Source organism: Vanellus vanellus (assembly GCF_965231255.1).
Source record: "Vanellus vanellus genome assembly, chromosome: 1".
Classification (NCBI taxonomy): Eukaryota; Metazoa; Chordata; class Aves; order Charadriiformes; family Charadriidae; genus Vanellus; species Vanellus vanellus.
The window spans coordinates 58,677,379-58,690,642 of NC_138905.1; the positions used below are offsets into that span (position 1 = coordinate 58,677,379).

Sequence of the window (13,264 nt, forward strand, 5' to 3'; positions counted from 1 at the left end):
GCCCCCCCCCGCCTGCTTTTGCATTCATTTCCACCCCTTCTTCATTCCTCCCAGCTGCTCTCTTTTCTGCTGCCAGAGCCTCTGGTCCGGAGCCGTAGGGCCTGCTTGGTGGAGAAAGGCACACATAGGATGAGGGTCAGAAAAGCCACCTTAGGGATGAGTCGACCTCCCCTCCCTCCTTCCCCTCCCCAAGCCCTACAAACCGGGGCCATACCCACAAGAGGGAAGCGAGTCACTCATGCAGAGCTCAGGCTGGCGGGAGCGGAGAGTGCAGACAGGTAACATACCTGCAGAGGACGAAAAGTGAGGAGCAGAGAGAACAGGGACCCCGGCAGGGACCACTCTGAGCCCTGGGGGGGGCGGCAAAGAGCAGAGGGAAGGATGCGGGAGGCTGGGGAGTGGGGCAAGGTGGGAGGTAGGTGACAGTGCTGGGGTGGACAGGGAGGGGAGCAGGAGGGAGGGTCTGGAGGAAGAAAGAGTTTAGTGCAATCCCGAATAGATGGACAGTCTGCAAATAAAAAACATAACCGTATATAAACCAAACAGTTTAAAATACAAAGCAGCAGCCACGGTAACAGCTCTCCCCTGTCAGCTTTATCTCCAGAGAGACTCCCGCTCCTGGAGAGGACTGCCCCCGCACCCCACACCTGCCCTAGTCCTTCCCTGCTGCTAGCTGTGAGCTCTCACCAGAAAGGTGGACGGGTCTATGCTTGGGGGGTTATTTTTATCATTTTCCTCAAGGATTTGCTGCACCTTTCTCCTCTGCTTCTGCTTCTGCCTCTGCCTCCTCCTCCACCTCCTGCTCTTCCTCCTCCAGGTCCTCCTCTGTGCTCTGTGGCCCAGCATGCAGGACAAAGGGAAGAAAGAGTGGAGATACTTGCAAGATGAGCCATTGCGGTTCTTTCTGACACACAAGGGAACAAAACAATGGTCATGACACTGGAATAAAAAGGGACCTTTCCCCATGGCCAGGACAGCTCTGGATCAGGGAGCAAAGAGACTTGTCTTCCTCTGGAGCATCATGTCATGGCTCTCTAACCACTTACAAGTGCTGCGATCCCACTGCCCAACAACTGCCATCCACCACTAGTGCTCCTTCCTGTATCCAAGGTGTCTACAGGACGTCAAGCACTGCCACACGTTTCTGTCCTTCCCTCAAAAGGGGAACAGGTGATCTCCTGCCCCGTAGGCTGGGACTCAGCAAAAGGAAAGAGAACGCTGCAAAACCTTCAGGGAAATCACACCCTGGCAGCAGAGTGACACACACAGCATGGTCATGAGGAGGCATGAGGGGGATGTTAGAGGAGCATGAGAAATGCAAGGGTCACTTGCTATAGCCATTTGCCACACGCAGCCAGACACCACCACTCTCAACACACACACTCCTCCTTTTGGGCAATGGGTGTAATGCTATGGTGCCGAACACCAGGACAAGCCCCTGTATTTCACCATTGAGGTTCCCCACAGTCCCAGTGGGGAGCGGAAAGAAAGACAGAGCAAAGAGTGAAGGATCTCATAAGCAATGGGAGCAGGGCCATAGCAAAGTTGGCCTCACCTTGGCTTTGTGGCTGGGCTCAGAGCTCAGGCCGCTGGGGGAGTTGTACAACTCTTTGGAGACCACGCACAGGAACTCTGTCTGATCCTCATTCCCATAGTTATAGGATGAGCCAATGTTCACAAGCTAGAAAAGATGACAAGAGCGTGTTACTGCCAACAACCACTTCACCTGGGGAGCAAGGCAGAAAGCCCACCATGCAGCATGGAGTCCAAACCCTACCCTCAGTAGAAAGGCCTCATAATTAAGCTGGGAGGCAGCACAGAGAACCAGGAGAGGAGACAGCCACCATGCAAAACAGCTTTACCTCACACAGCATCCTCTAAACTGCTAGAGATGGGGCAAGAGACAGCCCACGTGACAGCACTGTCAATGAATGTATCCAATATTCTCAGAGAGGGAATGTGACTTGCCTGGGGACTGTATGGTATCCATGATCTTTTCCCCAAAAGACAACTCCTGCCCAGCCTCCTCTACCCTCTCCATACCTGCTCAAAGCACCATCCATCTGACATAGTGGAAACCATCTGAGTGAGCTCTTCTTCCTGGCACTGTAGCACACGGTAGACATGCTTAGGAGGCACCTGACAGCAAAATTGCAGAGCATGTTGACAACGGTCAGATGCCAAAGGCTGTTGTCCTCCTGCAGAAGGAAGTGGTAGTACCCCTCCTTGACAGACCTGTCCTCTTCCCCATGTCCCAGGATAAAGGGGAGTGGAAACCACAACCCACCTTCCTACTATAGTGTTGTGGGGAGCAAGAACAATGGTATCTCTTCTGGAGAGAAGGAACTGAGCTGAGAGCTTCCTGCATTGTCCCCAGAAGATACTGGGCTTTTTCGATGGGGAGTTTGCAGTTGTCATTACAAAGTCATTTATGCAAATGCCACAAATGCTGATGGGGTTTTGTGAGCACAAAGTGACTGTGTTGCTGGAGGCTTACAACCTGAGGCAGACATGATGAAAAGTGAGATATCAGCTGACGCTCCCAGAAGACAGATTTTAAAAGGTTATTGGCCAAGACAAGGTGTGGTTGTGCCACAGGATTGATTCCTTGTGCCTCATTGTCTGCATTTAGCTCTTCCACAGACATCTCTTCACTTGTTCCCTCCAGGTTTCTCTACAGGTATCCCCATGCTCTTCACTGTGATTACACTCCCAAGGTTCCCCACACCAGAGCCCTCCTCCCAACGCCTCCGCTCCCCTCACAAACATTCTTCCACATCCCACAGCAACTAGCTGCCTTCTTCCAAAAGCTAGAGGAGCTGATTTGGTTTCAGGGGCTACATCCAGCATTACTTCTGGGGATGTGAAACAAGCCTGTAACTTGTTTATTGCAACTAAAATGTGGTAGTCGGTCCCCTGCAAGGTTTTGCTAAGTAGACATTAGCCCATAAACTCTAATTAGTTGCTTCTTTCCATTCCTTGCTGCTTCTCCCAAGTCTGTCCTCCCTCTAGACTCACCTCTCCCTTTCCACATTCCCTCCTTCACCCACCCTACTCTATCTTTCCTTGACATTTGTCTCCATACCTGAGTTACTGTGTAGTCCTTCTCCTCTAGTCGATCCCTGATTATTCGGATTAAAGGACCAATGTTATAGAACTCGGCTTCTTCTAGGACCCCTGAGAAAGGAAGAGAGAAGGACCACAAAGACAGAAAGTTAATAGCCCATCTTTGGGTTTTGGCTTGCAAAAGATGAACTCTGAGCTTCCCAAGCTCCATAGGGAGAAATGACACTGCAGCCTCACTTTTTAACAGGTTTCTGTTGCTTGAAAATCTTACTGCAGAGAATTGAACCCTGACTGTCTGCATTGTGTTTCTAATGCTCACCCCAATTCCTTATGCTGCCTCCTAATACAGAAACAGGCACTGCCAGTGAAGGCTTGTGCTGAGGACTGCTAATACCATTCCCAGAAAACTAGCCAAGGAGAATAAATGTAAGCTCCAGCCTCTCTCAATGACCGCTAGTTATCACCTTGTTCAGGTCCTTTTCTTAAGGCAGAGAACCACAATTTGTTTTGACCTTGACACCAAAAGACCCTAGAAAATCCCAACTTTCCTCCTGGGCCAGTTGGAGTTGCACCCACCTTGCAGCCCCATATGACTTTAGATGATCTTTGGCTCTCTCCCCTGTGCTTCACCTCAAAGCAGATAAACAGAGAAGTGTTTTGGTTTTTTTCTCTATGGTATCTGCATCCATCACCTCTCCTGAGATACACTTGTTTGCTAACAGGCCTTCAGGGAAAGGGAGGTGGGTTCCCAGAGGGCTAGTGAGGGAAAGGTGGCTAGGAGCCAGCACTCACATGTCCCCAGGACAGTACATAGACAATGCAGGTGGGGAGATTGATCCTTCACTATCTGACACACTCAGACCTCTTCTGAGTCCCTCATTCAGACATGAATTGTCTAATGGGTTAGTTATATGCCAGCCTGAGTGTGTGCAGCACGAACAAAAGACAATGTTAAACTATGAACGGGACTCCTGTTCATGCTTTGGATTTGATGTTAAAACCTGTGGATGAACTCTGTCTGACCTCAGCACTACAAGAAATGTCAAGTAGAAAACACCTCAGAATTGTGTTTACTGCAATTCTGTACCATTGCTCAGATATTTTTTTGGAATTATAAGACGATTCTGAAGAAAACTTTCCTTGCATTAGATAAAAATATGTAAGAGAGAGAGGCAAGAAGACTAACGAACATGCAGAAACTGCTTGACAAGGTCTGGACAGCATAGCCTGTCTTTGGAATTGTCTCCTTGTTAGACTCTAGCATCCAAAAAATAACGAGGCATTGGGGACTGCTGGCTGGTAACACCATGCTGTTACTGAGTTATCCTATTGGACCCTCTATCAACCTCAAATGAGGGACTGGTTTGTCTGGCTTGCTCCACCGGAATTGCTGAAGGCCACAACCCACCAGAGCACTAGTAACCAACATTGCATATCACTGATTAACGATGGTCTTTATTACAGTCAGTAGAAGAGATGAGCTTGATTTTGTTTGGTCTTCTTGGTTTTCATTCCTAATGAGAAACACTCAGTCATTAACAGAAAACTCAGTCACAGAACCTGGTTAAAAGTGGATCAGGGACAAGTAATAAAATGGTTTATTGAGGCAGAGATCTTGCCTACTTCCATCTTGGTGACATCTCTGCTGAGCGAACAGTCATGAAGCCACAACACCTGTAGGATGCCTTCCTCTCCTACTCCAAACCCCTTTAGTAAATATCAGTATGCTTTCCAAGAGCTGCAGGGATAGTCCTCTCAAATCACCTAACACCAACCTCCAGAAGAAGAATGAGAGACAAGGTCAACGAGTCCTACTGTGTCATGGCGACAGCAGCGATGTTAAGTGGGAAGTTTCTGAGCTCCAAGACTCACCCTCTTCAGCCATATCTTTATTGAGGACCAGCTTCCCATGACGGAGGAAATTCAGGATGGGTCCAAAGTAGGTGGGGTCCCGGTCTATTAGGTATGCGCCAGTCTCATCCTAGCAACAGAGATAGACCGCAAGTAGAAAAAAAACCAAACATGAGAAACTTGTAACCAACTGTCAAGTGTTCCAGACTACAAAAAAATACAAATCTAAGCAAAAATGTCCACTATTTCTAAGGCTCCTTGGAAACCATGGGCCCTTGAGAGTCCCTAGCCAAGTCAGCCCAGCTTGGATTTTAACTCCTGTATTGACATGCTCAGCGTGCCCACATCAGGATGGAACAACTCAGCTGAGAAAGCCAAAAAAACAGGCCTCAATCTCCTTCTGCAACTGTGCATACAGCCCTGTGTGAAAAAGCAGAGTCCCCTTACAGGGGACATGGCTGAGTCAGGCAAATACAACTGGGAGGTAGACCCAGGGGATGTGGGGTGATAGAGAGGTGGGAGAGAAGAGGCAGGGGGGAGATGGCCTCTCTTTTCCCCAGCTCAGGAAGACCAGTGCCAGGCTACAACACAGCAAGGTGGGATCTGGCAAGGGGAAACCCTGCATGGGAGAAGGAGGAGAAAGAGCAGGCATTGTTCACTCAGTTACTCCTGCAGCTTTCAGGGTCTGGCTCCATCCCTTCATCCCTGCATCCCTCCCCATGCTCGGTGGGGCACGGTGTGGGAGGCAACCCAGCTGCCTTACCCGGTCCGACTGTAGCTCCTCGCCCTGGCACAAGCGACACAGGAAAGATTTCTGCTCCCGGCACAGGGTCTGCCTGGTGGTGAGGAAGACGGTGCCCCCCACATTGAGCCTCACCCACTTGGCCTGCGTGCCAGCGGGTGGTGGGATGTCCCAGGTGCAACGCAGCCCCACGGCACCCTGCATCTCCTCCCTGCCCTCCATCCTCATCCTCACCCTCCCTTCCCCGCTGGCGTGCAGGGACGGCCGCAGGTGCTGCCTGCCAGGGAATGCTGGGATCTGTAGTTTATCTGCCTCTCTCTCCGCAGCAGCCGTGGTTCCCGGGGGGCGACAGGGTCCTCCCTGTGACCACCAAGGGGACCCCGAGGGGAGGAAGGATGCTCTGTGCTGGAGGAGATCGCTGCAGCTATTAGGAGTGGGCAAACCCACAGCTCCACGGTGCTGACTAACAAAGGGCCGGCCAGCCCTTTGGAGGTGCAGGGTGTTATGCAAAAATCGCTGGCATTTATTTCCATAGACATCCTCTCTGGGCTCATTAAAAGGTTCTGGGAACTGTAGTTTGCAGGGACATGCACAACAGGGTGCTGGGAACTGTAGTCTTCCCAGCCCGCCGTCCCTGCAAAAGAGGATGCTGTAACGAAGGGGGCTGCACTGTACTACGTGCCCCCAGCCCTGTGGCTGGTGGGTTGCCTGCTTCCAGTCCTGGGTCTTCCCTGCAAGCTTCCTCAGAGTCAGGAAGAACAACCTGCCGCTCCCTGGCTGTCGGCAGATTAAGCCCGTCAGCGCTGTACTCCCCATCCCCAGCTTTCCCTTCAGGGAGAGCCATTACCCCAAGCTCACGGCTCGGTGCTGCGCAAGTTGCCACACTGTTCTTGCTGCAAAATGTGCAGACGGTTGCCTTCTTGCTAACGTGTGTATGGACACTTCTGGGAACTGCATCCTGCATCTGCATGAAGTGCTGGCAGGGGGGCAGGAAGATTTTTTCTTCCAGCTCAGAAGAGTGGCTGACTCAGCAAAATCCCCCCCTGCGCTGCCCTCCCAGCGCAAACCATGCCAGACAGAGGCCCCCTGCGTCCTTCCTCCGTGCTTCTGCCAGCCCTCTTTGTGTTCTGGGCAACAGAGAGCTCAGATTTTAACTTAGCTCCATGTGGAGTTTTTACCTCTGCCCCAGGCACATTGTCACCCGCTGAGGCTGATGTGCCAATCCCCCCCTACCAAATCTATCCCTGCCTCTCTGCCAGTGGCTCCTGCCAGGCTAAGCCTGGAGCTCCGCAACTCCTGCCCCATGGGACTCTGTTCAAATGCGCTCCTTGGCACCGACACAACCCGAACAAGCTCTCTCTCCAGCAGTTCTGCTTTCCCCACTCCCATCTAAGCACAGCCGTGCTTGCCAGCAGCTCGGGCATATTAGGAAAGGAAAGCAAAGGCTGATGTTTCACCTGAATGTGGCCCAAAGCCTTCCTTCACCTAAGCAACTTTCTGGCTCTTCCTTGCCAGGGCAATGCAGCACTGCAGAGACACCGTGGTGCCTTGCAGACGCTTCACTGTTCTTCCACCTAGATCTTTGTGCCACTTGAGGTAGGGGTTTGTTGGGGGAAGAGGGTGGATAAAAAGAAAGATTATGTTTTACTCTTATATTCCTTTCCTTTTTGTCCTTCCCTCTTTTCTTTTACTTATAAATCACTACCTTTTATCATTACAGCCGTGAAGGCAGTGCCACCCTTCCCCCAAATCACACAGGACTTCCTTGACAAAGACAGTATAACTGTGTACTTTGCTCCTTCTGTGGAGGAGTGCAAAGGGGAGGAGGGGAAGAGAGGGTAAGAAGGAAAAGGTTTCGAGATTGCTGACCTCCAGCTAATTTAAGCACAGGAACAATTCGGCTGCTGCAGGCTGCAAATTCAAATAACTCTGGATCTCCTTTAATTCATATCAGGAGCTGGACAGCACTGGAGTGATCAATAACAGAGAGAGGATGAAAAATTATTTTTGCCTAGCTGTATGAAGCAGGCTTTGGCCCAAATTAGTGCCCAGCCCTTGAACCAGTCTCCACTGAGCAGTGGAGATGCATCAAAGATGCTCTGGCTAACACTGCACTGAGCTGAAGCATCACACAATGCAACACAGCTCTGGGTTGTGGGACTGTTGCCCTTCTACTTCTGGCTCTGAGTCAAACCACGGCAAATCTGAGAGCTCTGCCCTGCCGCTCTGGTGTGCAAGGGATGCGGGACCCTGTCTGCACTGGCTGCAGCTCCAGAAGAGAATTAGGGTGAGGACTGCAGCTCTCTGATAGGAATATAGCAGTTGGGTGGCAGCCTATAGCCCCTTATCTTCTCCTCCAATAAATCTGCCCTGCCTTAGTTTTCTTCCTTCTATCAAGGGTTCACCATGTCTCCCTTTCTTCTTCTCACAGCCCCTCAGCCTCTTGCTGCTTTTTAGGTCTAATCTCTTGTTTTTGACGCCTTCTTCCCCAACCTCACCCATGCCAATGCCGCTCAGGGTTCAGGGTTGGTCTCTATTCAAAGCATACCTTCTTCCATCACCACCAGCCTCCCTCTGTGGCCAGCTCTTCAAGTCTTGGTCACCCCAGGGCCATGGTGTGAAAGGTTGATTGGCAAACCTGATGAGGTATACTATGAGTGAGGAAAGAGGTCAAGGTACACCACTCCCATCCCGAGAGCCTTCTTTTCTGCAATATACAGCACGAACTTTACTGGAAAACCCCCAAGGTAGGGTGTTCCCCGTAGTACCTGAAAGTGCTCTGTAGGAAGACGTCAGTCCGAGGTGAGTTACCAACCGAAATGCTGTGACGAGTCAGTGGTTTGGGCTAGATACAGGCCTGATTTGCACACCATCACCAGACATAGTTCTGAGATGCAACTAGCATGCCCTTGTTAAGGTCCATTAAAATTAAGCAACAGAACAGAGGAGAAAAAAATTTAAATGATCAAATGTCTGTTCCTCCTGCTTTGATGATAACTATATATAAAACACATGCACAGAAACAGAGAGACGCAAGAGTTTCCAATACCACACAGGTCCACTGAGTACCCAGTTAAATGATGGGGATAACTGCACAGATGGACTAGGGGGCAGGAAAAGCTGGACAGCCACCAGGGAGGTAGGTGATGGGGCTGAACAAGAGTTGAGGAAAACAGAACAGGGGGTAAACTGAGAGTTTGTTGGTTCAGCAGTCAGTAGGCCTGTGGTGCAAACCTGCAGTGTGCCATACGTACATTGCGGCCTGGCGAGTCAGCTGGGTACACCGAGCGCAATACATCACTGATGTTGTGGAGCTGCTTTTAGGGAACTGTTGCATTGCGGAGCTTCAGTGGGAACAGGGATCGCCGTGTGTTGGTGTCCTGCTTTAAGGTAAAACAGAACCAATTTTCCGTTCAGCAATTTTACTTTTTAGCTAAGCCTCTTCTAGCTAACTGAACTCTCTGAAACTAATGGTGTATTTTTAAGACTGTAGTCTGCTCCCAGAGTGATAAGATCTGATTATTTATAATTTATGCCAAGAAATGGTATGCAGAGAGTCTCTTGCTTATGCTTATTGCTATAACAACCAAGATCAGCTAACTTTGTTGTGTGCCCCGTTGGAGGGTCAGAAGCAGAAAAGCGTAGTGGGGTCCCACCTGCAGGGAGGAGCAGACAGGGCAGGTGACCCAAAACTGACCAACAGGGTATGTATGCCATCCCATCTGCCTCATGCTCAGTATAAAAGGTGAGGGTTCAAAGGCGTCAGCCTCTTTCTTCCATGGCCGGCATCCAAGGAGGACTCTGTCTGTTCATCTGCCTCTGATCCCAATCTGTGCACTCCGGAATCCAGATCCAGATCCAGTTCCCATCCATCACTGAGTCCAGTCTGGGACTTTCTCTGTGCCTGCCGGTGACATGTCATCGTTCTGGGAGCTCGATAGGGTTTTGTATATATTGTATATATTTCATTATTTTCTTTTTTATTAATTTATTCATATTTTCATTAAAGTAGTTTAGTTTTTTTCTAAACTCATAAGTGTCTTTCTCTCTCTCCCTCCCCTCCTTGGAGAAGAGAGGCGGGGGAGAGCATCCGTCATTCATTTCAGTGGCCAGTCCAGCTCAAATCACGACAGTTGGCACAGACAGCATCACCACTCTGGCAGGCTGGGATTAACCTTTCATGATCATTTAGTTAATGAACGCACAGTGGCATGAGGTACCAGAGAAGAAACTGCCTCCTCTCTCTTCTCTCCAGGAAGTGTGGTGGGGAGGACAAGTAATACTGTGAGATTTGCCATTAAGCCAACAGCGAACTGGGCAAAGAAAACTCTCCGCACTGGACTTGGGGGTGGGAGGAAGACAGTTCACTTGTAACCAACAGAGCCCAGCTTGACTGCCAGCTGAGCCAGGCTTATTGGAGCTGGAAGAGAAAGGTCCCATGGCATACAGGCGAGCTACTCTTTTCTCCAGCTCCTTGTGCTTGGTGCGGCCTGTAAGCAATGTACCTATATTCAGAACAGTGTGCGATGTCTGTCTGTGCGCATCACTTAGCACCTCTACTGGAAGAGTGTTGGGAGGAGGAGAGAAAACAGCCATGAAGCACCTGGTTGTGAGCTGGAACCAGGCAAAATGGGAGGAACAAGAAAAGTCCCTGCAGGTAATCGTGGTTACCATCGCTCATGCGGTGGTCACTAGTGGGAAGGGATAGCGGCGCTGGCAGAAGAAGGGCTGCTTTGGGATTTGGGAAAGTTTGCAGGGGAACAAAAGGTTTGCTGCAAAAGAAGGTGGGAAATAGCACAACCTGACTGCTAGGCAGCAGTACGGAAGGATGAGGACAGCAGGGGATGAAGATGACATGTGAGGAACAAGGGACTGTGGGATTACTGTTGGAGAACCATTGACCAGACTGTTTTTCACAGAGTCCAAAACTGCTTCAGGACAAAAGTGTTACAGACAGTAAAATATACGAATAAAGAGTTTACATGCTGGCTTGGGATTCTCAAATTTAGAGCTGTAAAAGCTCCAGTCTCAAGTTAGCCAGTTAGTGACCCTCTTCCTACATCAGGGATGCTTTTTAGGCTAATTTTTGGCCACCATTAGCCTTATCCCACCAAAGATATGCTATTCCCCTCTCCCTGTGGCAAATTTTCCACTGGAGGGTCATGAACGTTAGTGATTTGCATTCATATCCACTTCTCCCCTTCCCAGTTTCCAGTTCCCATAGGAAACCCACCCACTGAGTCAGGGACATAAAGATCTGCAGAACATTTATAGCCCTGGTGCAAGTCCCCTCAGCTGTTCCATATGTCCAGTAGCATCTGTTATGGCTCAAAATAGGTTTTTGAACAGGCTTTGAAAACATTGTCTCTGTCTCCACAGTGTTCTCAGTGCTTTGCCTGCAGTGTTAGAACAGATCTCAACTAAAAGGAGGGAGAATATCAGAAGACACTCTTGGACAGATTTTTGATATGTGACATAACAGGGCATACCCCAGAAAGACAAATTGTCTTGTTGTGGGGAGGAAGTTCTCAATTTCTCCTCTGTGGAGAAATCAAGGCAAAGCTAAGCATCTGGCAAAAGATTTGCCAAAAGTTGGTCAACTGAAGAACCACTGAGATTTTGTGGTTCAAAACCCAGACAGGAGACGGCCAGTTGAGTACTGTCAACCTTGACACATGTAGGGGAAGGGCCCTGCTAGATGTCATCGAGCCAAACAGCCAAAATGTAGAGCAAAGGGACAGCAAAATCTTTCACTTAGTTTGCCGTCTCCAGGGGGATGGCTGGGCTGCACCAGACACCTCCTCATGACACACAGGTCAGAGAAAAGCAGCTCAGTCTCATGAGGATGCAGAGAGATTCCCAGCAGTCCCTGGGGTCAGTGGGAAAAAAAGAAACATAGTGCTTAAGCTGCATTGCCAAATGTTCCAGAAGGACAGGAACAAAAGGCAGCCTGCGGCATCCACTAGAAATGATTAACAAAGTCTGAAAAAACATGTCAATTTTCTTTAAATTTTTCTGGAAGAACAAAGCAGGCACAGCATTCCTGTTTATCTGTTTGTACATAGGGGCCTGGCCATACAGTCACAAAATTAGTCTCACCTCCCAGCCACACCCAGGGTGTTAAACTTTAATGACCCATCACGTGAAAGCCTCTTAGCTTGGCCGATGGTGGCAGAAGCTAGAAATCCTTAACTATGTCACAAGCCAGACCCTGCTATAAGATCCCATACTGGACAACACTGTCTGTATAAGTATCTTTATGTTAAAGTCTCTTAAAAGCAGCCCCCTTGTTCCTCAGATTGGGAGACCCCTCCACACAGAGTTCAGCACCACTTGCTGTTTCCAACAGACACTCCAGCCAGTGCTTACCCTTTTGTTTTCCTGTCAACACCATACTTCAGCTTAAAAAAAAATGTTTTTTAAGTGCTGACAGTTACAGACTGCGATCAGATGTTCTACGTGACATACCGACTAGTTCTTCCCTTTCCCCTGCAGGAAAGAGTTGCGAGAAAATTACCCTACTTGGGATAAAGCAAGGTGTTGCTACCAGCCTTTAAAAACACAGTGATTACCTGGGTGGGGAAATTCATAAAACATGGGAGTAGAAAACTTTTCCCTAGCAGGAACGAGAAGAAAATTAATTTAACTGTCAATTAGATCCAGAACTGCAAGTCTCAGCAATTTGCAGGGCATGCTGTAACCGGCAAAGGAAGCCCTTTTAGGAAGTCTAAGCCCAAAGAACTAAATGGAAGCTGGCAAATATAAACGTTTGTTATTTTATCCTGATCTGTGTCTTGCACTGCGTAGGACAGGGTCGCTCATTTCAGACCCCTGCACACTCTGTGTACTCAGCACTTGCTGGGATGCCAGCCCCATGTCCCTGAAGAGCTAGGTTGTTAGACTAATGTAAATGGGGAAATTTAATGCTTTCAGTCACTGGAAATGGGTGGAAAGAAGGGTCAGGCTGTATGTGTGGGTAGGGAGGACACAGGAAGAAATCCTCTGGACAGTGAAACTCTAGCTCCACAGGAGGCGAGCAGAAACAGAGCTTGTGTGCATGCAAACCAAGCCCAGGAAGAAGCCAGGGTTGCAGCCAACAGATGCCAAAGGAAATGCAAAGAACAAACACTCTCCAACAGGGAAGGATACAGCCCTCGTATTCAATGGCTAGGAGGGGACCCTGCAAATCTGTGACCATAAGCATCCATAGCATCCCTAGAAAGGGCAACCCCAGCATCCTCAGATGTTCACTGGTACCTGTTGCTGCAAGCCCAAGAGCAGAACCTGTCTCATCAACTTCCTAAGTTACCAGTGGGCCAGAATAGGTGCAAGGGTGGGGACATGGGGGTTGTTTGTGGTTTTGGGGGGGAGGGGATTTTTGTGTGATGTTGTGTTTGGGTTTTGGTTTTTTTTTTTTTTTTTTTTTTTTAGGAGGAGAAAATCCTAGCGAGAACAAGTTCTTGAACATTGTCAAGGATACCCAGGGGAATTTCAGCTCCCAGATATAAGGCAATGGTCTTGGGGAAAAATATGTGCCATTGTAGGCTATTCCTCTGTAGGTCTCAGTTCCTCTAAGTTTTTTTTAAGGTTACACGGTAAGACTCA

The 13,264-nt window shown here is 49.2% G+C and overlaps 1 protein-coding gene across 1 annotated transcript; it reads right to left on the reverse strand.

Moving 5' to 3' along the window:
* Positions 1–247: 247 nt before the first annotated feature.
* KCTD17 (potassium channel tetramerization domain containing 17) lies at positions 248–5,887 on the reverse strand (the record flags this gene model as incomplete). The annotated part of the gene is given in 9 exon segments (XM_082498338.1): positions 248–330; positions 333–477; positions 480–508; positions 754–832; positions 1,556–1,681; positions 2,044–2,139; positions 3,086–3,177; positions 4,939–5,047; positions 5,681–5,887. Coding segments are annotated over 9 exon segments (966 nt in total).
* Between the last annotated feature and the right edge of the window lie 7,377 nt (positions 5,888–13,264).